The sequence below is a fragment of the Brassica oleracea genome, chromosome C6, assembly GCF_000695525.1.
Source record: "Brassica oleracea var. oleracea cultivar TO1000 chromosome C6, BOL, whole genome shotgun sequence".
NCBI classification, from domain to species: Eukaryota; Viridiplantae; Streptophyta; class Magnoliopsida; order Brassicales; family Brassicaceae; genus Brassica; species Brassica oleracea.
Genome location: NC_027753.1, coordinates 22,603,359 through 22,627,048, shown reverse-complemented (window position 1 = coordinate 22,627,048; position 23,690 = coordinate 22,603,359). Strand labels below are relative to the sequence as shown.

Genomic DNA, 23,690 nt, shown 5'->3' with positions numbered 1-23,690 from the left:
ATCAGCCATGTGTAAAAAAAAAACAGGACTAGTTTATTAATTAGTTTTGATATATAGCTTCTGCAAGTTGTTATCGCGTTTAAGCAAAAAAAAGTGGCAACCGATAGCAGTTACTATTTGAAATTAGTTTTCATAATCAACAAATGCATTAACTAGGGATTCATATGAAACCATTTCATTTATCAAAGGAATACTAATTGACTCGCATTATATATATATCGACCACCCTCCTTTTATAGGTTAATGTTATACTATACTTACATAAGAAAAGAGTGATGGTAAAAATCAATCTCTCGACACCAATAGAACTAATAATATATTTTATTTTCACTAATTAATAAGTACGTCATCATGATTGTATATATGTATGCATGTGTAGCCGTATATGTTCATACTAATTGAAGATACGATGTAAGTGGTAAAGAGAAAAAGATAGAGGACAAAACAAAGTGGTGGAATCTCTCTCACTCACCTCTGATCTTTTCCCAAACGGCTCGAGCACTAGTCGTTGTCGCCAAATCCTCACCACGTACAACCTAATGCTAAACAACAAAATTCAATAATACTAGTCTAATAAAAGTAACTAGACACTTATCACATATGCATTTCTGATAATAGAAATTTAAAAATTTATGAACCTCGACCCTAGTTGTTCAACGATATCACTATACTCCATAAGAGTGATTTCTATCCTTTATATTTCTCGTTAGCGTGTAACACGTGATTAGATTTGAAAACTAGTTGGTGTTTCGACTTATGATTTCCGATTACTATAATAATGCAATAGACCTTTTAAGCAAAATAAAAAGTAAAATAATGCAATAGACCTACTAGCTCTTTTGTGTTTCAATTATTATTATTTTTCTATTATATTACATTATGTTTTCTCAATACTGAAGAATAAAAGTATGATGGTTCTTTTGACGTTTATATTTGCGTTTGCATTCTTGAACTCTCATGTTATAATATCCTAATCCTTAAAAGTAAAACATAGGAACATAGCCCCTATACTTCAGTTGTATTTCTGGGAAAAATAAAATAAGCTCTGAAAACATACCTTCCCTTCCTTTTTACCAAAAAACAATACCGTCCTTTCCTCGTTCTTAAAAAAAAAAAGAATAATAAAATAAAATAAAATAACAAACATGTGGCCCTGACATTCTTCACTAGCAGTCTAGCACTAACATCACCTTTTCCTTGACGCGTTTAACCCATCAAGTGAGACGCATTACAAATAATGAAAAGAAACTAATAGCATCATATCAGACGTATTTAGAGGGTTTCCTATGTTTAAAAAAAAAACAAAAAAAACAAATAAATGAAAAACACGTCTCTTATTTTGGTTTAACGAGAGACGGTTTTAGAGAACACGTGTAGGCAAAATGAGAGAAGAAAGGAGGAGCGTGTCTTCGTTTCGTCATTTCTCTCTCTTGAAACGTCTCCATTTTCGTATCGGAGATCGGAGAAGGCGATTGACGATTCTCCCTCTCTCGCTGTGGTTCGTGGACATACCGTTGATACTCCCTCTATTCGTGGCTACGAAACGGAATCCTCTCTCACTGTGGCTCGTCGATGAAACGACGATTCTTTCTCTCTGTGGATTTACTGGAATCGGAAGGCAAATGTATTGTTGTGTTTTTCAATCATGCATGCTTAGATTAGACTTCTTCTTGTTCTGATAGCGAGTTTTATTTGTTTGTAGGTTTAATTCTGTCTCGCGGTGGCTCTCCTCGACAGCTGACAGAGCTCTCTGTCGATGGCTCTCCGCGAATCGCTCATGTAAAGTTTTTGTTCCATGTTCTTTAATCATACATGTCTTAGGTTCAAATATTTTCTTTCAATCCCGTTTTGTTTGTTGCAAGTTTAACAATTTTGATTTTGCTTCTCTCTGGTGATTTTTTTTTCTGTCTTTTGCATGGTGAGATGAAGGGATCAAATCGCGTTTGATATGTTCTGCGGAAGCTGAGGAAGGTTCATCAATCCAGGTTAGTGTTACTCTTCCATATGGTTGGAAATGAAATGAAAAGAATTGAATTAGCTTCTGTGATGTGTACTGATAAATATATCGATGAGATAATGTCTCTTTGTGTAAATTTTAAAGTCTCAGTCTTTGTTTCTTAATCCTCTTGTGTCTTAGATAAAATACATCTTGATATGTTCGGTCTTTGTGTGTTTGATGGCTGGATCAAGAGAGATGAACAAGGGTCATTTGACAAAGGAATACACAACATCACAAGTTAGTCTTTCTCTCTTTCATCTGGTCAGAAATGAAACCGTGTAGCTTCTGGTCTGTAATGAAATCGTCTAGCTTCTGTCAGAATTGTATTTAGGGTAATTAATGGTTGCTTTAGTGTTAGGTTATGGTTGTCTCACAGTAATAAATAAAATTGATGGTGTGGTTGTTTGTTGCTTTAAAATTGTTTGTTGTTTGTTGTTAGATATATGTCAAGTCATAACATTTGAAGTGTTCTTTCCAGCTTTGTTTTAAAGATGATTAAGTTACATAGACGTGTTAGTTGTGTGTTGAATGCGAAACCTCTCTCCTCATTTTCTTGAAAAATTTATAAGCTGTGTCTTCTCGTTCCTTCTCCAATAGATGAATGTGCCTTCTCGTTCCTTATCCTCTTTCTCCTCTGTCTCCTTTGTCTCCTCTTTCTCCTCGGTCTTCTCTTTCTCCTCTCTCCTTGACTTCAAAAATGGATTTCAATCCATTTCAGGACTCAGCAAATTTTGTTGAACTACTCCATAGTCAACAAAATGTTGTCTTTGGCAGTCAAGGACGTGTTTCACTCTCTTTATCGCAAGTGCCGTCCTTAGGCAGTCAAGCTGTGGAGCTTCCAGCAGAGTGTAAGGAAAGAAGGACGTGGACAGTCACAGAGGATATAGTGCTTATTAGCAGCTGGTTGAACACGAGCAAAGACCCCGTTGTAGGGAATGATCAAAAGTCAACAACGTTCTGGACAAGAGTTGCAGCATACTTCTCGGCTAGTCCAAAACTTGCTGGTTGTGAAAAACGCGAGGGTACTCAATGCAAGCAACGTTGGCACAAGATGAATGAAGCAATTTGCAAGTTTTCTGGGGCGTATGAAGCATCCACAAGAGAGAAAACCAGTGGCATGAATGACAATGACATTCTAAAACTAACCCATAAAATCTTCTCCAACAACCAACAAAAGAAGTTCAGCCTTGAACATACGTGGAACGAGCTTCGCAACAACCAGAAGTGGTGTGAGCTCGCTACAGCTAAAACTGAAAGCAGCTCCAAAAGGAGGAAGTTCGCGGATGGTTCACTTTCAGGATCAAGCTCTCAAGTTAATGAAAACGATGCTGGTGTAGAAGGAACATCTCGTCCCCCTGGTGTTAAGGCTGCAAAAGCTCGTGGAAAGAAGCCGCAGGTTGAGGGGCAAGATGTGTATGATTGTCAGCTCATGTGGAGCATCAAGAAGGATGACTTGGCAATGAAGCAACAGCTCTCCAAGATGAGGCTACTTGAGAAGCTTGTTGCAAAGGAAAATCTAGCTGATTATGAAGAAGATCTCAAGAAAAAGCTCATAAATGAGTTAATGTAACTCTCGGTCATGCTCTTTGTTTGTTTCATGTTTTAGTTGTTTCATTTTATGTCTTCCTTATGTTTCATGTTCCCTGCTTATGTTTAATTAAAATTCTTTTTATGTATCATGTTCTCTGCTAATGTTTAATTAAAATTCTCCTTATGTTTCATGTTCTCTGGTTATGTTTAATTAAAATCTCTGCTTATGTTTTGTTTAGTTAAAATCTCGGCTTATGTTTTGCAGGTGGAATTGAAGACTGTGTGGTCTTGTTGTAGAGTCACGGAGAAACTGTGAAGTGACTGAAAAAGATCACAGACTTGTTGTAGAGTCACGGAGAGAGATGAGAAATGTGAGAAGGTTCACGGACTTGTTGTAGTGAAGTGGCGAAGGATCACAGACTTGTTGTGTCAAGTCGTGTAGTGTCACTTTTATTTTGTGCTCTTGTCATGTTTTGTACTCTTGTGTGTAGTACTCTTGTCAAGTCACTTTTATTTTGTTTCTTGCACTTTGTATTTTCATGTTCATCACATACATATGTATTCTTGCATTCTCGTGTACCAAACACAAAAGCTTGTGTCTATATATTTCTCTCTACTTCTAACAAGAGCAAACTCATCTTCTCTCTATTTTCTCTCTACTTCTAACAAGAGCAAACTCATCTTCTCTCAATTTTCTCTATTTGATCACAAGTTTATAAAACTCTTTAATCACCTCTATGGCTTCTTCTTCTCAAAACACTTTAGATGAATCATTTGATGATACATCTGATGAAATATTTGATCAAAACTTTGTTCAAAAAATTGATCAATTCTTTGATCAAGCGTTTGAGAATTTTACTATTCGTGGTGCTCAAAAAGAACAAAAAAAAAAGAAAACAACGAGCTTATATCGAAAGAAATCGTGAAGAATGACATATTCGTTTATGGAATGATTATTTCAGTGAAACTCCAATGTATCCTAATAATTTATTCCGAAGACGTTTTCGAATGAACAAGTCATTGTTCATGCACATTGTTGATCGACTCTCCAACGAAGTTCATTATTCTCGGGAAAAGAAAGATGGTATCGGAAGGATTAGTATCTCTTCTCTTCAAAAGTGTACCGCAGCCATTCGTGTCTTAGCGTATGGTTCTGCAGCTGATAAGGTCGACGAATACCTCCGGCTCGGTGAAACAACAACTCGGTTATGTATGGAAAATTTTGTGGAAGGAATAATATATTTGTTCGGCAATGAGTACTTAAGAAGACCAACACCGGCTGATCTTCACCGTCTACTTGATGTTGGAGAATATCGTGGATTTTCCGGGATGATAGGAAGCATCGATTGTATGCATTGGGAGTGGAAGAATTGTCCCACCGCTTGGAAAGGGCAATATTCTCGTAGTTCGGGTAAACCAACAATCGTTTTAGAGGCGGTTGCTTCATACGATCTCTGGATATGACATGCATTTTTTGGACCTCCAGGTACAGTAAATGATCTCAATGTTTTTCATCGTTCACCTGTTTTTGATGACATAATAAAAGGTCAAGCTCTGAATGTCACTTTCTCTGTCAATGGAAGAGAGTATCATGGCTTACTATCTCACTAACGGTATTTATCCGTAATGAGCACCTTTTATCCAATCTATTCTTCTACCACAAGGGCCGCAAGCAGTTTTATTTGCTCAACGTCAAGAAACTGCCCGAAAAGATGTCGAGCGTGCTTTTGGAGTATTGCAAGCTCGCTTTCCTATTGTTAAAATCCAGTGCTGTTTTGGGATAAAGTCAAAATTGGCAAGATTATGAGAGCATGTATCATACTCCATAATATGATAGTAGAAAACAAACGAGATGGATACACTCAATATGATGTTTCAGACTTCCAGCAAGGAGAAGACAACGGAAGTTCACATGTCGATCTCATGTATTCTACAGATATCCCTACAAATATCGCAAACCAGATGAGTGTTCGGATAAGAATTCGTGATAGACAAATGCATCAACAACTGAAAGATTATTTAGTTCAACATATATGATATAAATTTGGACGTGTGAAGATAACAACTGAGTTCGGATGCTTCTTTCAAATAATTCTTGTTTATTTTACTAATCTTTGTTTTCATGTTTTAATTTAAAAATATATGTTTAAAATGTTATCTTTTATTATGTTTTATATAATTAAAAAATTAAATTTTAATAAAAAAAATTTAATATTTTTTTTTAAAAACCCTAAAATAAAAAACTTGCAATGGAAGAGAAAAAAATCTCAAGATTCTTAAACATGTCTCTTACCAAAATTAACTCTTTAAATACTATTAAAAATAAATTAAGAAACTCATTAGGGTATATAGGATAAAGATGATGTAAGAAAGCAGAGTGATTAGTGTACGGAGATGCAGTGGCTAACCTAGGTAGAGTAGAGTGGCTGCACTTGCCCCATAATAACTTTTAAAATTTATTACATTTCTTAACAAATTTGATGTCTACACCTATAATCACATCTAAGTTTACACCTATTCTAGCATTTGTGCATCCACTAAAAACATCTTTGGATTCGCCCCTGTGGAGATGTGCAAGAGGAATATATGTCACTGTCTTCACAATGGAGAAAAATTACATCCAATCAAAATAAAGTTTGTTTTACTCATCTTTCACGTCCCATCCTTTTCCACGTTTTGTTTCCACAAAAACATATTTATAATTATTAATTTTCGACAATTTAAAAAATGCGAATGGGCGTGTCGTAAGGGGCGGTTTTGCCGTGAATTTTGGTGATCACAGCCACTTTCATGTCACTATATCGTAACAAAATTGAGCATATAGACGTTTGAAGTAAACCCATTGTCCCATATCGTCTTGTTAGTTGTCTTTTTTTTTCCCACGCACTATTTTTCATGCGTTAATAATGCCCTTTTGAAATCTTTTTTCAAAGATCATATGTATATACCATTCAAGATCATATCAATGGTGTGGATATATTCCTGGAAGCCGAGTTGAAGAAAACAAAATTAAAACACCTCACATGTGGTTACATCACAGTCCTTCAACACCAAACTTTTATATATGTACGACTCTATATACACTCTTTAGAATGGATACATTGAGTAGTGATAGGTGAATGTACGATTGAAATAAATTGTACAATCCAAGAGGTTATCTTCAAAGATTGTTTCCCCATTAAGAAGATTGTTTCCTTATTTAGAATAAGTGGAAGGTAGACATCTCCCCTTAAAATCAAGTATACTAATCCACGGCTAGGGGTTTGGTGTGGTTTGGTTAATTTGGGTTTTATAAAACTCAACCCAATCAAAACCGAAGTAGTTTGGTTTGAGTTTAGTTTGGTTCGGTTTAGTTCATTTTTTTTGTTTAGATTTAGTTCGATTCACTTTATTATCGTTTAGTTTGGTTCGGTGTTATAAAATATGTTGGTATTAGTTTGATTAAAAGACTATTTGTATCTACATTTGGTCTTTATTGATCCTAGAAAAACTTATGTTAGATAATCTTATTTTTAGACAATGAAAATTGAAGAATCTACGATGGATGAGACGAAACGGCGACACAAATTTAGATGCTTATGGTTTTTAGGTTTTGTTTTTAGTACAATCTTTAGGTATTACATATTATGATTATAATTAGAGAATATATATAATAGTATTATTTGCATCATATTTGAGAACTTAAAAGAATATAGAAATTAAGAAAAAAGTAAAACGGAATTTTTACTAAAAAAAAATTTTACTAAAAATTTCACATGTTAATATAAATATATATATATATCATTTATTAATAGATAAAAACATTTTGGGTTATCGGTGAGTTCTGATTAAAACCAAACTAAACCATTCGGATTGAGTAAAACATGAACCAATTGGTTATGTAAAAAATACAGTTTGATTTGGTTGGGTTGGGTTGGTTCGGTTTGGTTTTTTCCCCACCCCTAGTAATTGATAGAATGTATTGATTATACAAGTGATTATTGTTCACAATAAATGGAAGGCATATACTACTTGGTTATAGAAAACCAGATCCATTTATCCGTGTATCATGAAGTCTGAATGTCTGATCACGAAGAGGAGGATCATTGGTAATAAGACTTAAAAATACGCCTAATAATTTCATTCATTTTTTTTTTCACAAAAAATTTCATTCATTTGAAGTTTAAAATGTGCACTATTTTGCATGATCTACTTTATCAACAAACAGATCACTTTGCGTGATTTCCTTCAGGCAGTCATTGTAAATGGTTCCTTCAAGGGGGAAGAACAAAAAGGATGAAAAAATACAGCATAGTTATAGTATTAAAACCACATACACAACATAAAATCTAGAGAGACTTACATAATAGGACACAATATGACTTATGTTTACATTAAGAGACACATTGTCTCCTTTGCACACTTTCTCTAGACAGCTATATTTTTCAAGACATAAATAACTCTGTTTTTTGTGTAAGGGAGAGTGTGTTTCTTTTAAAAAGACAACCGTAAAGTGAGGAAGTAGAAACTAAGTTTGTCTTTGGTTGTAATAAATGATAAAGGTTAAAAGAAAAATGTAAGTGTATGGGAAAAAGTTAATTGTTTAGGGACGTTAGATCTATTTATATGCATAAGATCTAAGGCTGAGAATATAATCTAAATATTGGTATATTGGTAGAGAATGCAATTAAGAGGGATACGTAGGTGGTGAGAGTAGGTGAAGACATCTTCTTTCTGACTCTGCTTGGGTATGGATGCTCACATGTGGATGTTGTGTTTGTAGACAAGTTGATGTGTTTTCGGAAATTGTGGTAGATGTATTTGTGGACAAGTGGATGCTCACATGAGAGACTTATGTTTGTAGATGCTCACTTATGAAGAGAGACTTATGTTTGTAGATGCTCACATGTCTACATCTTCTTTCCGACTCTGCTTGTGGATGCTCACATGTGGATGTTGTATTTGTGGACATGTCGATGTTGTGTTTGTGGACATTGAACCAAACACCAACAAGAGATGTAGACACTGGATAGAGGTTGTGGATACGCGCTAATGGTTGTTGTGTTCGTGGACAAACTGTTGCGTTTTCGGAAATTGTGGATGTTCTCATGTGGATTTTTGGCTGTGGACATGTTGCATACTAGATAAGTAACATTGACAAGCAACAAGACTAGTAACAAATGGTACAGTCTCGTTGTAAGTTTTTAAAAAGTACGTGGGGATTTTCCTCAGAGAGAGTAGCATATTTAAATTGAACCAAACACTAGCATGAGATCTAGACACTAGGTAGAAAGAGTTGTTTTGTTGTTGTGGATACATGTTAATGGTTGTTGTGTTCGCGGATAAACTTCTGCGTTGTCAGAAATTGTGGAGGTTCCCATGCGGATTTTTGGTTGTGGACATGTTGTGTCATTATCTTTGTATTTTGAATGAAGATGAAGTTATGGTTGTGTCCATGTTCTGTCATTATCATTATCATTTTTTAATACTAGATAACTCTCTCGTAACATAATTGCATACTAGATTAGTAACAAAACATTGGTACACAATCTTAGATAGAGTAGCATATTACATTCACCCAAACATTGGAATCTATCGGTTGCAAAAAGACTCTTAGGGAGACGGTGGTCTTTTTCGTTTCTCTACAAAATTTTAAACAAAGATACAAAGAGTTGTGGACATTAGAGTTATGGACATGAAAATTGTGGACACACATATCTCTCACAGAAATTTTGTCGAACATCTTATATCTGTTTTTATTATTTTCCATGTGATTTCCAACTTGGACTCCGATTAAGCCATTTTCAAACTAAAATCAAGAATTTTTAAAAATCACATGCTCAACAACAATGGATTGATTAATGTATATTTGTATAACCAAAATCATGAGGTTGAACTTGAAATCTCAGATTCGTAAACCTACGGTTAAGACAACTGGGAGTCAAGGTGTAACACAGAGCCATGGTGATCGGTGACATGCTCTCTCGCCTTGAAGTCTACTTTGAGCCATCTACGATTTACAAGAGAAGCGGAGTCGCGATCTTTGGGGTCGGTTCTGTACGGGATGACGGATGGTCGAGTTTATCTTCACTTCTTCATATTGTGATTTTCTATCGTCGTCAAGAAAGATTCTGTTAGTTTTGTCAAAAAAGTTTTGAAATAAAATGGAAACCACAAATCTTAAGAGAGAGAAAACAGTAAAATGAAAAAGAAGAACTAGAAAGTGATGTTTACTTTGAGAGAAAAAGTAAAAAAGATCAGATGTAGTTGAAGGGTAAGAAGGACAAACAACAATGAAAATGTGTCTCTCAAGTAGTATGTATCTTTGATTGTAATTGAAAAGACAAAAAATGTCTGTCAATGTAATTTTCTCTAAAATCTACACTCATTCTGTCTTTTAAAAGTTGTCGTTTTAATATATATTTTTAGTTGAACAAAAAAAATATCATTTTAAAATTTAATACGAAATATATTTGTTTTTAACTTAATATTAATTATAAACTGCATTGATCTTATAAGTAATTTTAATTTATTTCAAATATTATTAATTAAATAGATGTAATAAGAACATAAATACGTTTTAATCATTTTTTAGATATGTATGAAAAATGTCAAAACGGCAGTTTTAAGAAACTAAAAAACACTATTTTAAACATAAAGTCAAAGTGACAAACTCTGGAAGTTCTGAGATTTTACTCTTTTCAATTTATAAACAATTATGTACAAGCTACAAATTCTTGCAGTCCCTAGGCGCCTTGGCAAATAACTGATAATCGGTGGTAGTTTAGTGGTAATTACTTAGTGGTAATTACATGGTGTGTATCCACATCATTCATGGATTCGATTCTCTTTCTGAACTAAATTATCACTATTTGGTTAATCTAGATTTGAGCTTTGGTCTAGGTGGTTAACATGGTTTGCCATAACAGATGATCAGTCCATCCTGGTAGTAGTCGGAATGTATTTTAAACTCGAGTTATGCAGTGTGGTACGCTTTCGACGTAATGGACTATGTAGCACTGAGTGTGTTCTTCCTGAAACCGATCAGATCAGCCGATAAAACATATAAAAAGAGTATCCAAAAACATTTGTATAGCTTAAGTTAGTTTTTGACAAAATTTGTAGAACATAAGTTTTTATCGTAAAAACTAACAAGTTTGAGATGAATTGTAGGGAAGGCTTCTAAAAACTTAGTAAGGTTACTAAAGTATCAAAGATTTTATTCCTTAACATTTTATAAACCTATTTTTTAAAAAAATTGAATATTAATATAGAATTTTTTTTTTTGTTAAAAAGAAAAGAAAATGAAATTTGAATAAATACATAAAATGTGGTGTTTTTGAAAGGGTCTGGTGAAGTCAAATATCATTAAATATTAGGATAAGACATGCGCAAGGTGAATTTATATGAAAATTATTTAAAAAATATCGTATGTAAAAATAAAATTTATATTCTTGATCGAATAAATATTTTTGGCCCTTAAACAATTTTTTTAAAATTTTTTTTTTATTAATTACATAATTTGTTTACCGATGAGCTGATCCCATTTTTTAAAATATTTTAGGTCAAAAAATCACTTATTGCATAAAGACCTAACATTTAGGCCGAAGAATCTCAGTCCTACTATTTGATTACAATGAAATTATGACAGCTCAATTTTATATTATGATTTAGTAATTAAAAGTTAATTATGGTTATGAGAAGTTTACGTTCACGTGCTAATCCTATATGTGTTCAATATTTTTATCATTTTTGTGTCGTTTTTTTTTCATTTTGGTTATTCCTCGATATAAATATTGATTTTTGAGTTTACTCTCATTTTGTTATTTTGTTTTGGCCAGAGATTTAGAAAATATTTAAGATTTAGAATTATTAAAGAGATACATACTTAGGTTAAGATCTGCGCCTTGAGCAGAGTACATATTTTATATTCATTACTTATTTTATGTGTTTCTGCATATAATGAAATAATAATTATATATTAAATAATTAAGAAAACAGTTACTATTATGTAATAAATTGACGTGCACATATAAATCAAACGACCGTTCTTGTTTATTCGCAATCATTTTAGGGTAAATAAATCAAAACAATCAATCTTATCTAGCATATATGATATATAATTAAATTTAAATGATATTAACATAAATATATAGTATACTTTTAATATGGATATTTATTAAATGAGGTCTCTACTCATATGATTTTATGATTATTTGCATATTTTTGTAACAAAATTTTATACCAACGATTTGTTTTTTAATGTGGAATGTTTAGTGGTTTCAATAATATATAATCATTTAATAAAATAATGAAGATTTCAAAATTAAAATATTAACTTTTCAATATATGTTCAATGTAGATATCGAAATATAAGTATGTATTTTCATATGATGTATAGTTTAATTTAAACGATATAAAATATATATATATATATATATTAACATAAACACATATTAAAATAAATTATTTATTCATATGATTTTATAATCATTGTATCTTATTATAGAAAAAAATTAAACCTTGATCACAAAATTTTATGTGAGATTTTTAACAGTTTTAGTATTTATACTCGTTTTGAAAAATTCAAAATACAACATATACAAAAAATCTAAATTTTTATTATATAACTAATGTAATTGTGTAATTTATTTTAATAATAAATAATTAAACAAAAATGATAGAAAGTATACAAATTATTAGCAAATCTTTATTATTTAAAATCATTAATTGCCGTATATATCTTAATCATAATTTCGTATGTTTTATTTAAAGAAAAAATATATAATAATTTCAATTTGATAAATGAATGGTTCATAATGGACATACTATATAATACAACATTATCTAGCAATTTAATTTTGAACTAACAAAATTCTTAATTGATTCTTAAGCCGCCATGTAAACAAAAATAGTATTATAATTACGTAAAAATTCATCATGACACTTTTTTAGTTAATTCAAACTAAATGTTATAACTTTTAAAATGTTTTTCTATTAATATATATGGAATAGGTCCAAATTCATTTAATTATGTCGAAGAATAATAAATAAGAGGATTGAAGCGGCTCGTGTTGTTTTGTTGCTGACATCAGTTACTATAATCTCACAACACTTTTCAAACTTTCTCTCTTCGCCTCTTCAGGTTCTACAACTCAATCTGAAAACATGAACTCTTTCGTCTCCAATCATCTCTAGCTTCTCACTAAGTGCGAGAACACTTTCTCTTCCCAATACAAGAAGAATCTATCTATGTCCATGCCCTTTGGTTCCGCAGGTAAAAAAGTTGAGATCTTTAAACTTAAAAACTCTATATTTTTCTGGAGAGTGTATATGATCACGACACTGCTTTAACGTAACATAAAAAAACTGCTCCCCTTCATAGTAGAAATCGAAAAACTTGTTATTAACTCAAAATCTTTCCTTCTTTGATATGAGCAGCACAGATGGGTTTAACGCAATGGCTCCAGCTAAACTCGCCTTGTATGAAGGAACATATAAGCATCACTATGCAACTGGCCTTCCTCGCTTTCTTTGTGATTCATTTCGCATGGAAACGGCTTGGTGCAGTGAGAAACAGAGGAGGTAATGATATAGAAGAAGACTTGAAGAAACAGAGCTTCTCTTACAAACTCTCCCTTCTCTGTTCTGTTTCCATCTTCGGGACTCATTGCTTCATCTTGCTTCTTCTGTTTCAAAACAGCACGGTGCCCCAGTGTGATTCCTCTGTTTCTGTTTTCTCCGCTGAGATCTCACAAGCTCTCTCGTGGCTTATCGTCTCTGTTTATGTGATGAAGATAAAAAAATGGAGACTTATAGAGTTTCCTTGGATGTTAAGAACATGGTGGCTCTGTAGTTTCATCTTATCCTTAACCTTCACTGCTCATTTCATAACCGCGAAAGACGAGCCTCTCGAGTTTAGGGACTATGCTGACTTGACTTGTCTTGTTGCATCCTTGTTCTTGCTTACTGTCTCAATCAGAGGGAAGACCGGTTTACAATTTCTGGAATCCAGCGAAGTCACAGAGCCGTTACTACTCTGTTCCGAAACAGAGCAAATCAAGAAGAAGAGCTCTTCTTTTTCTCCGTACGGAAACGCAACTCTCTTCCAACGCATCACTTTCTCATGGATCAACCCTCTGTTCTCCCTCGGATACAAGAAGCCTCTCGAAAAAGACGACGTACCGAACATCTACGTGAAAGACTCAGCCCAAACTTGCTCTCAAGCCTTTGACAAGAACCTGAAGACCACCATAGAGCAAGAAGGACCAGGGAGAGCCTTCTTCTACAAGTCGGTTCTTCGATTCGTCTGGAAGAAAGCAGCCATCAACGCGCTTTTCGCAGTCGTAAACGCCAGCACAGCTTACATTGGACCGTACCTCATCAACGACTTTGTTGTCTTCTTAACCAAGAAACAAGACCAGAGCTTAAACTACGGTTACCTTCTTGCACTAGGCTTCTTAAGCGCCAAGATCGTCGAGACAGTCACTCAAAGACAGTGGATCTTCGGAGCTCGCCAGCTAGGAATGCGCTTACGAGCAGCTTTGATATCACATATCTACCAAAAGGGTTTACTGTTATCTAGCCAGTCTCGGCAAAGCCACACGAGCGGAGAGATCATCAACTACATGAGTGTAGATGTTCAGAGAATCACTGACTTCATCTGGTATGTAAACAACATATGGATGTTGCCTATCCAAATCTCCGCGGCGATTTTCATCTTGCAGAAGCATCTGGGACTAGGAGCTGTGGCTGCATTGGTCACAACTTTGATGGTGATGGCTTGCAACTACCCCTTGACAAGGATTCAGAGAACTTACCAGTCAGATATCATGAATGCTAAAGATGAGAGGATGAAAGCAACTTCAGAGATTCTTAAGAACATGAAGATTCTGAAGCTTCAGGCATGGGATAATCAGTTTCTCAACAAGGTTAAGAGATTGAGAAAGAAAGAGTATGATTGTCTGTGGAAGTCTTTGAGGTTGCAAGCTTTCACAACTTTTATACTCTGGGGAGCTCCTTCTTTGATCTCTGTGGTGACTTTTGTTACTTGCATGCTCATTGGAGTGAAGCTAACATCTGGTGCAGTCTTATCTGCTCTTGCAACGTTTCAAATGTTGCAAAGTCCGATTTTTGGTTTGCCTGATCTCCTCTCTGCTCTAGTTCAAAGCAAGGTTTCTGCGGATAGGATCGCTTCTTACCTTCAACAAAGTGAGACTCAGAAAGATGCAGTTGAGTATCTTTCAAAGGATGATACTGAGCTGAGTGTTGAGATTGAAAACGGTGCATTCAGCTGGGAGCCTGAAGCAAGCAGACCAACTCTAGATGAGATAGAACTGAGAGTTAAGACAGGAATGAAAGTGGCGATTTGCGGAGCGGTAGGATCAGGAAAGTCAAGCTTGCTATCATCGATCTTAGGGGAGATTCAGAAGCTGAGAGGAACAGTTAGAGTCAGTGGCAAGCAAGCTTATGTTCCTCAGTCACCGTGGATACTAACCGGGACTATAAGAGATAACATTCTGTTTGGAAGCATCTATGAAAGTGAGAAGTATGAGAGAACTGTTAAAGCATGTGCTTTGATAAAGGACTTTGAGCTGTTCTCTAATGGAGACATGACAGAGATTGGAGAGAGAGGGATCAACATGAGTGGTGGTCAGAAGCAAAGGATACAGATTGCTAGGGCGGTTTATCAAGATGCTGATGTATATCTGCTTGATGATCCTTTTAGTGCTGTTGATGCTCATACAGGAAGACAACTCTTTGAAGTAATGATACTGTTAATGAAAGTAATCTTTGATTATGATTAGTCTCTTAAAACTCCACTAATGACATTGTATTCTTGTTGGTTTTGTAGGAGTGTTTAATGGGGATACTGAAAGAGAAGACAGTACTTTATGTTACACATCAAGTTGAGTTTCTTCCAGCAGCAGATCTCATTCTCGTAAGTGTAACCACCATTTATATAGAATAAAAACTCTATAAATTAATAGTCGATAATTTAATAAATATTATAAATTAATATTTTTTCGGTTTCGAGTTGGGCTGATTCAAAATATGACACAAATCGATAAGATAATAAGATAATATTTTTTTAGAAAATCTTAAGCAAATATATGGTCCAACTAAAATTATAAATTAATAACATATATATAAAATTTATTTAAGTACAATCAAAATCTTGTAGTTTTTCTAATTCACGGTGGAGTTTATTTCTATTTTCTCTTAACACTTCAATATATTTTGATAATATGTAGTAAAATTATATTTAAAATCACATTTATATAATATGAAACACATTTCATATACCACAAAATAATATAATAAAACAATTTGTAAGTCAAAATTCTAAAATTTAATTAATGTATATACAGTAAAATAAATTATTTTTCTTAGTGTAAAAATATAAATTCTAAAATATAAATATCTTAAAAATAAAACTTTTTATAAATTAATAACTCTATACATTAATAAAATATTATAGTCCTAATATTATTAATTTATAGAGTTTTTACTCTAACTACTGAAGTAACTGTTAAATTTCCATTGACATTAGTCTTTGTACTATACAAGGTGATGCAAAATGGAAGAGTAATGCAAGCAGGAAAGTTCCAAGAGCTTTTAAAGCAAAACATAGGTTTTGAAGTTCTTGTTGGAGCTCATAACGAAGCTCTTGATTCAATCCTATCAATTGAGAAGTCAAGCAGGAACTTCAAAGAGGAAGCCAAAGATGAAGATGATACATCAGCCATTGCAGAGAGCCTTCAGACACAGCGCGACTCAGAGCATAACATCTCAACAGAGAACAAAAAGAAAGAAGCAAAGCTAGTTCAAGATGAGGAGACAGAGAAAGGAGTGATTGGGAAAGAAGTTTACTTAGCGTATTTGAGAACTGTTAAAGGAGGATTGCTTGTGCCGATCATAATCTTGGCTCAGTCTTGCTTCCAAATGCTGCAGATTGCTAGCAATTACTGGATGGCATGGACTGCTCCTCCTACTGCTGAATCAAAACCAAAAATGAGTATGGATAAGATTTTACTCGTTTACGCGCTTCTTGCTGCAGGAAGTTCACTTTGTGTGTTGGCAAGGACGATTCTAGTAGCTATCGGTGGACTTTCAACAGCAGAGAAGTTCTTTTCAAGGATGCTTTGCAGCATTTTCAGAGCTCCTATGTCATTTTTTGATTCAACTCCAACAGGAAGAATCTTGAACAGAGTGAGTGTTCTGAATCAGTCCAACATAACATAGTTTCTTCATTACTTAAGACTCAAGTAACTTTGTTTTATTACATGTTCAATAATAGGTATCCACAGATCAAAGTGTTTTGGATTTGGAAATGGCAATAAAACTAGGTTGGTGTGCCTTCTCAATCATTCAGATCGTTGGAACTATCTTCGTCATGTCTCAAGTTGCTTGGCAAGTTTGTGTCATCTTCATTCCAGTAGCAGTAGCCTGCGTGTTTTATCAGGTAAGACAAAGTCTGATTCCTTAGCAATGATGTAAACTGTCTTGCTAAGTTTGTTCTCTTGTTGTTCTTCAGAGATATTACACACCAACAGCAAGAGAACTGTCACGCATGTCAGGAGTAGAAAGAGCTCCTATCCTTCACCATTTCGCTGAATCTCTTGCTGGTGCAACAACAATACGTGCATTTGATCAGAGAGATCGCTTCATCAGCTCAAACCTTACTCTTATTGACAACCATTCAAGGCCATGGTTCCATGTTGCTTCAGCAATGGAATGGCTTTCCTTCAGATTGAATCTGCTTTCTCATTTTGTATTTGCTTTTTCGTTGGTGTTGCTTGTGACTCTCCCTGAAGGTGTAATCAATCCAAGTAAGTCAGCAAATACATTGCCTAATGGAATCAGAACTCTACCTTCATGTTCTCCTTTTTTCTTATATAGGTATTGCTGGTCTTGGAGTCACATATGGCTTAAGTCTGAATGTATTACAAGCCACAGTAATATGGAACATATGCAATGCAGAAAACAAAATGATCTCTGTAGAAAGAATTCTCCAATACTCCAAAATCCCCAGTGAGGCACCATTAGTAGTTGATGCTCATAAGCCTCTTGATAACTGGCCAAATGTTGGATCAATTGTCTTCAGAGACCTACAGGTAAACTACAAAGTAGATGCTATTACATTATCTTTTGAACATATGTAATAGATGTCTTTGTTCCAGGTCCGGTATGCAGAACACTTCCCAGCTGTCCTGAAGAACATCACTTGTGAGTTTCCTGGAGGGAAAAAGATTGGAGTTGTGGGAAGAACAGGAAGCGGCAAATCGACTTTGATTCAGGCACTGTTTAGGATTGTTGAGCCAAGTCATGGAACCATAGTCATTGATAACGTGGATATTACCAAGATAGGTTTGCATGATCTGAGATCAAGACTTGGGATCATTCCTCAAGATCCAGCACTGTTTGATGGAACAGTCAGAGTGAATCTAGACCCTCTAGCTCAGTACACAGATCAGGAACTATGGGAGGTATATAAATACTGCACAATCTTCTGTGATTTAACTTTAACAAAACATAATGATGCAATGTAATGTTTCAGGCGCTTGACAAGTGCCAACTAGGAGATGTTCTGCGTGCAAAAGATGAGAAGCTGAACGCTACAGGTGATAGTTTCTGACATTATCATGAGTAGAATACAAAACTATGTGAACTAAAGATTCTTGAATGTGTTGTTGTAACTTGTAACAGTGGTTGAGAATGGTGATAACTGGAGTGTAGGGCAGAGACAGTTAGTGTGTCTAGGGAGGGTGTTGTTGAAGAAGAGCAACATTCTAGTGCTTGATGAGGCAACTGCTTCAGTTGATTCTGCAACAGATGGTGTGATACAGAAAATCATCACTCAAGAGTTTAAAGATCGAACAGTTGTGACTATAGCTCACAGAATCCATACAGTGATTGAGAGTGATCTTGTTCTGGTTCTTAGTGACGGTAAGAACAATATACATACACATCTTTTTAGTTATGAGGTCTAAACCACCTTTTTCTCATGAGCAGGACGAATAGCAGAGTTTGACTCACCTGCAAAACTGCTAGAGAGGGAAGATTCTTTCTTCTCCAAACTAATAAAGGAGTATTCAATGAGATCTAAACACTTCACTGGCTCAAATAATCTTCTCAGCTGAGTGTGACACTGTGAGTTGATGTTCTGTTGTAGAGAAAATGAAAGACCAATACAACAGTTAAACCTAAGTTAAAAGTCTTCTAACTATCTATTTATTACATGGAGAGAGTACCATGGTTAGTACTTAGAAGCAAGGTGCATCTAGGAAAGTTCAGTTCAACATTTATTCTTCAGTATGCTTTATATTATTTCAATCACAAATGTTTGTGGTTTTTTTTTCAGTTTGTTGTTAGAGAACATTTCATGTCACCAATGTAATAAAGCAGGAACCTGTTGTATGGTTACATACAAAACTCAATTTATCAGCTGTAATATAAGAAAAGTTTCAATGCAACAATAATATGGTAACAACCGCCGCATGTGTAATAAGCTTTAGAACTTTTATAGATTAAAATCTAAGCTCAGTGCTTAGCAATGTTCAAGAAATTGCTAAGAGCTAATTAGACGTTTTATAGAGGATTGGTGTTTAGGCAGGGATCTAGACACCATCTACACCAATTTTTAAAACTGTTTTTAATGTCTACAACCTATCCAACCCTCGGAAACAACAACTAGTCGAATACATTTAAGCAATGACTCATGGTTTATTAAATAACAGCCACCTTTTGCCTCGTCCCATTATACTCTCCCTTCAACAGTTTCCTAAACCACTTGGCTGATTTCTTCAGATACCTCTTACGTCCATCTTCAAAGTCCACAAACACTAGCCCGAACCGGACCGCGCCCATTCGAAATTGTCCATCAACGACCATGCAAAATATCCTTTCACATCCACACCCGTCCTACAATTTAATGAAAATATAGTTTTCAATATTGTTATGTCAAAAGGCAAATCAGTATGTTTGAAAGAACTATGTAATGTTTATGGAAACTATATATTATGTTTATATATGTGATCGGAAAAAAAAGAGCTTACAAGATTGCATCGCGAACCATCTTAAGGTGATGAGCGTAGTACTAGTCAATTCTCAAGTCATCATTAAGAAAGATTTCTCCAATGCTAGCTTCATCCACTCCTACATGATTTTAAGAAAGATACGAGAACAAAGTATTATTAGTCTAAGCTAGCTCATGATTCTTAACGTTCAGTTAGTTTAGATATATATTTTGCAGATGTGTTATCATTTACCGTTTTCTGTTATGTACAAGACAGGATCATCGAATTTGAATTTGACATGTAGTAGAAGATCACGAATACCCTTAGGGTATATCAAAAGCCAATCCGAGCCAGCCTGAAATTAATCATCATAGTTACAGAAATTACATAAGACAAACCGCTATTTTTTACAGATAAACAACTCTTTAAATACCTAAAAGAGAAAAATCTATCTAATAACATTAGAGCATGATTATCTCTGGTTTTTAAAGGGGTTTTTTAGAGAAAAAATATTGCGTGGGTTTCATAGAAACATAAGAATCGGTCACAGAAAGCACCAAATAAAAACCGACTTTGGTCTGTTTTTTGAACTGTTCGCGGACCCTAGCGACACGTTGCGGTCCGCGATTGGTGTGTTTTTTAGTTTTTTTTTTTTTAATCAGAATTTTTTTTTTTTTTTTTTTTTAAGAAATCCTTAGTAGGTTCGAGGGATAATCATGTTCTTATACTCTTATTATTAACTTAGAATATAATGGAAATCTTGATTTGATTGGGAGACTAATCTAAATTCTTGAACCTTGACTAAGGTTGAATAGAATAATCATACCGTTGGACCGAGAGGTACTCCATTTCGTTCACCTAATACAGTAAACAACATTATTATATAAATAACATAGAATTTCGATATTAATTAAAGAAAATAGTCCGATTGTAGGTAAAAGAAAACCATATAGTTCACGGACCTACGATGCTGACGCAAGCATCAGTGGACATGGTGATGTTTTCAGTTGCACATGGCACGTCTTTGACGTAAGAAGACGAGTAATAATTAATGCCTATGAAATCATATGATCCTTTGAGCATGGAGGACTCTTCTGGTGTAAATGTAGGAAGACGACCATCTTTCACATGGTTGACCATTTCGGTCGGGTATTTGCCATAGACAATTGGCTCCACGAAGTAGTCGAAGGTGAAGGCCGTGGCTCGAGCCGCAGCTAATTTGTCAGCATATGAATCTGAGTAAGGGTAGTGCCATACTGTGTTTAAGGCGATGCCAATTTCACCTTTCTGAATCGCCTGAAAACACAGCAGTAGGTGCGAAACGCAATCACAGTTTAAAACCGTCCCGGTTTCAAGTGTTGTCACGGTGAAGAAACAGAGTAAAACAGAGCCGAAACAGAGTAAAAACAGAGCCAGCACTGGAACATAAATCAAACAAGGAACTGATGAATATTGTCACATTGTGATTTTTTAATATATAGTGCTGTATGTTGAAAAACTTAAGATAATTGGTTTGATTACATGTATTATCAAAGTGATTCAATTGTCAAGAGAAAAATTATAGGATTAAACGTGCTTGAGCTAGAGTAGTATAACGATAAATGACCTATCGGAAAGTGGTTTGTTCCCACAGGTCTATAGAAAGTGCCGTGGACACATGAAAGGGGGACAAGGGCCGGCGTTAGAGAATAGTTAAGAAACAAGGGAAACATACCTGATACTTTTCTCTGTAGATATTGACGGCGGCTCCATGAGCGAGGAGGAAGTTATGGCCGACGATGTAAGGCTCGCTGGCTCCATCACCACCGGTGCAATTAGGATTAGCGAAACTGGAACACCTTCCAGGTGCCTCTTGGCCAGTTGTAAAACCATTGTGTACCACTGAAAATGGCTCGTTTAATGTCGTCCAATGCTTCACTCTATCTCCAAACTTCTGGAAACAGAGTTCCGCATAGTCCCGGAAATCATTCCTGTTTCATTAGCAAACGCTCAAAAACAACCAGAAAGAAAAAAGAACCAACGAACAACATTTTTTACTTACACGATCTCTGCTCCTAGGAAGCCACCGTAAGTATGTTGAAGTGCTTCTGGTAAGTCCCAGTGAAAGATTGTGACATATGGCTTCACTCCTACAAAATTAACAAACATTACACACACAAAAAACATTAATTTTTTTTTTTTTTTTGTAAAAAACATTAAATGTTGCTCTTAACGAATCTTGATAATTTTCAGTGGGTTTGGCAAGATCCTAGATGTCACCAAGACTCCATTAGTATCACCAAGAACTGCGAAACAGATAATCATTGTTACCTTTAGACAGAAGGTGATTAATCAAGTTGTTGTAATAGTCGATTCCAGCCTGGTTGATACCTCCTTTTAAATCCCCACCTGAATCAGTTAATTACTACTCCGCTCACGAATATTAAAACTATTTAGAAGGATTTGTTAGGATCTATATCTTACAAGGCAAAATCCGTGACCAAGAGATTGAAAATCGGTAAGCATCAAAGCCAATTTGATGCAGAAAATTCACATCTTCCTGATTTTCCAAAAGGCATTCATGAACAAAAAATGTAATGATTAGTTAAAATAGCAAGTACCCCCTTCTATGTTCAGGGCAGTACTATACCTTGTAAAGGTTGTAAGAATCATCAGCAATGGACCCATTACTACCACCCATTATCTTCTCTGAAAAGAAGACACAAGGATTACATAAGGTAAATCAGGTGCATCAATCAAAGGATTACACATGAATTTAAGTCAGATGGACTTCTAATTAAAAACTAATTAACAGTAAATGGATTGACTCATATTTTTTATACACTAGTAATGATTTATATCAACTTCTGTTGTGGACATTGTCTTTAATACGTCCTATAAGATGATGACTAATTATTTATTAATTTTAGAATGTGTTGGCAAAGATTGATGGACCATTTTTAGGATCATATTGGATTGTATGGATCTGACTTGATACCACCGCAAATTAGATGAAATTCTAACTCAAAACCAATCGATAGTAAGTGCACTAACCCATATCGCTTATATACTAATTATGATATTTTCCAACTTTTGTACTGTCCCTAACATATATATGATTGAGTGACACAAAACTAATATTATATGTTGTGGTCAGAATATTGACTCGGCTATCCAAAAAAAAATTCAGATGCATATACATAAACCCAATTCCATAAGAAAAAAAGAAGCTACATTTCAAGATATTGGAATCTTGATGTATAAAGTTTTAAAGCATTTAGGGTTTCTAAGTAAGAAGAAGAAACCTGGAAACTTTTCAGAAAAGGTGTCCCAGATACTTGGTCCTCTACCATCTTCATGAGCAGCACCTTCACACTGCAAAATCAAGAAAATGTTATCAAATGAAACGAAATAGTAAATATATATATATAGTAAGAACTAAACCTGATACGCAGAAGTAGCACATCCAAAAATGAAACCTTGTGGGAAATCACTTCTTCTCAGTTTAGGTCTTGAGGAATGATTCTTGGCGAAAACTCCAACGTAGGCCGAAGTAATGAGCAACATAAAGACGAGACCTTCACTTCTCATTTTTAGTAAAATTTATCTGTTTTAATTTATAAGAATTTGGTTGTCAAACTCAAAACTTTGTGTTCGGATTTTATAATTTGTAATATTGATGTATCTTTATATAGAGTTGTTAGTTGAGGGAGTTATTGTACAAGGAACAACTGTTTTCTTACTACTAGTTGTATGTATATATCTATATATGATTTTACAATTGTTCAAGAAACCTTATCCTATGAAATCAGTAGAAGAAACATAACATTATCTTAAGAACTAGAGATCTATAGCCCATCTTGTTTTCGACTTTTTCCCATCTCTTTGTCGACTTTCTCCCATCTTTTCAAAAAAAAAAAAGGATAGCTTATCTATAATTTTATACAAATGTATTATTGCTCAATCATCTTTAAAGAATGTCGATATTTATATTTCTGCCGGAAAATAAAAAGATATACTGTCGTAGTTTACCATGGTAGTGCTGATGCACTATTTGTTTTAACTTTGATAATATTTCAGTTGATTTTAATCCAAGAATGATTGTAAGCAAAGAAGACTAATTAAAAAGGGAAAAAAGTTTTATAACCACAAACAATTCTTAGCCCTGGTTGTTTAAACTCTAC

At 34.5% G+C, this 23,690-nt stretch overlaps 3 protein-coding genes across 3 annotated transcripts; 2 read left to right on the top strand and 1 right to left on the bottom strand.

Moving 5' to 3' along the window:
• The first annotated feature begins 2,696 nt into the window (after positions 1–2,696).
• LOC106297756 (glutathione S-transferase T3-like) lies at positions 2,697–3,569 on the top strand. The gene has a single exon (XM_013733931.1). It carries the CDS (start codon positions 2,697–2,699, stop codon positions 3,567–3,569), a length of 873 nt encoding a protein of 290 aa, XP_013589385.1.
• Positions 3,570–12,589: 9,020 nt separating this feature from the next.
• LOC106300051 (putative ABC transporter C family member 15) lies at positions 12,590–18,945 on the top strand. Its single transcript, XM_013736106.1, has 11 exons — positions 12,590–12,785; positions 12,950–15,273; positions 15,363–15,449; positions 16,079–16,720; positions 16,809–16,973; positions 17,046–17,340; positions 17,411–17,625; positions 17,692–17,997; positions 18,069–18,132; positions 18,218–18,457; positions 18,524–18,945. The coding sequence occupies exons 1-11, from the start codon at positions 12,761–12,763 to the stop codon at positions 18,649–18,651; spliced, it is 4,491 nt and encodes a 1,496-aa protein (XP_013591560.1). The 5' UTR covers positions 12,590–12,760; the 3' UTR covers positions 18,652–18,945.
• Positions 18,946–19,061: 116 nt separating this feature from the next.
• Positions 19,062–23,235, bottom strand: LOC106300052 (beta-glucosidase 16-like). Its single transcript, XM_013736107.1, has 12 exons — positions 22,951–23,235; positions 22,812–22,881; positions 22,157–22,215; positions 21,991–22,066; positions 21,838–21,915; positions 21,569–21,656; positions 21,242–21,497; positions 20,490–20,823; positions 20,354–20,385; positions 19,780–19,882; positions 19,567–19,666; positions 19,062–19,432 (listed from the first exon to the last, which is right to left on the bottom strand). The coding sequence occupies exons 1-11, from the start codon at positions 23,095–23,097 to the stop codon at positions 19,608–19,610; spliced, it is 1,302 nt and encodes a 433-aa protein (XP_013591561.1). The 5' UTR covers positions 23,098–23,235; the 3' UTR covers positions 19,062–19,432; positions 19,567–19,607.
• Between the last annotated feature and the right edge of the window lie 455 nt (positions 23,236–23,690).

What these genes read in the sequence shown, in the direction of transcription:
- LOC106300052 (XM_013736107.1), bottom strand. Translation starts at nt 23,097, where the DNA reads ATGAGAAGTGAAGGTCTCGTCTTTATGTTGCTCATTACTTCGGCCTAC. An exon ending in ATTCTTACAACCTTTACAAG is followed by an intron (nt 22,067 to 22,156) that starts GTATAGTACTGC and finishes TTGGAAAATCAG; the next exon opens with GAAGATGTGAATTTTCTGCA. An exon ending in TAATCACCTTCTGTCTAAAG is followed by an intron (nt 21,657 to 21,837) that starts GTAACAATGATT and finishes TTAATTTTGTAG; the next exon opens with GAGTGAAGCCATATGTCACA.
- LOC106297756 (XM_013733931.1), top strand. Translation starts at nt 2,697, where the DNA reads ATGGATTTCAATCCATTTCAGGACTCAGCAAATTTTGTTGAACTACTC.
- LOC106300051 (XM_013736106.1), top strand. Translation starts at nt 12,761, where the DNA reads ATGTCCATGCCCTTTGGTTCCGCAG. An exon ending in CAGGAAGACAACTCTTTGAA is followed by an intron (nt 15,274 to 15,362) that starts GTAATGATACTG and finishes TTGGTTTTGTAG; the next exon opens with GAGTGTTTAATGGGGATACT. An exon ending in TAGCCTGCGTGTTTTATCAG is followed by an intron (nt 16,974 to 17,045) that starts GTAAGACAAAGT and finishes GTTGTTCTTCAG; the next exon opens with AGATATTACACACCAACAGC.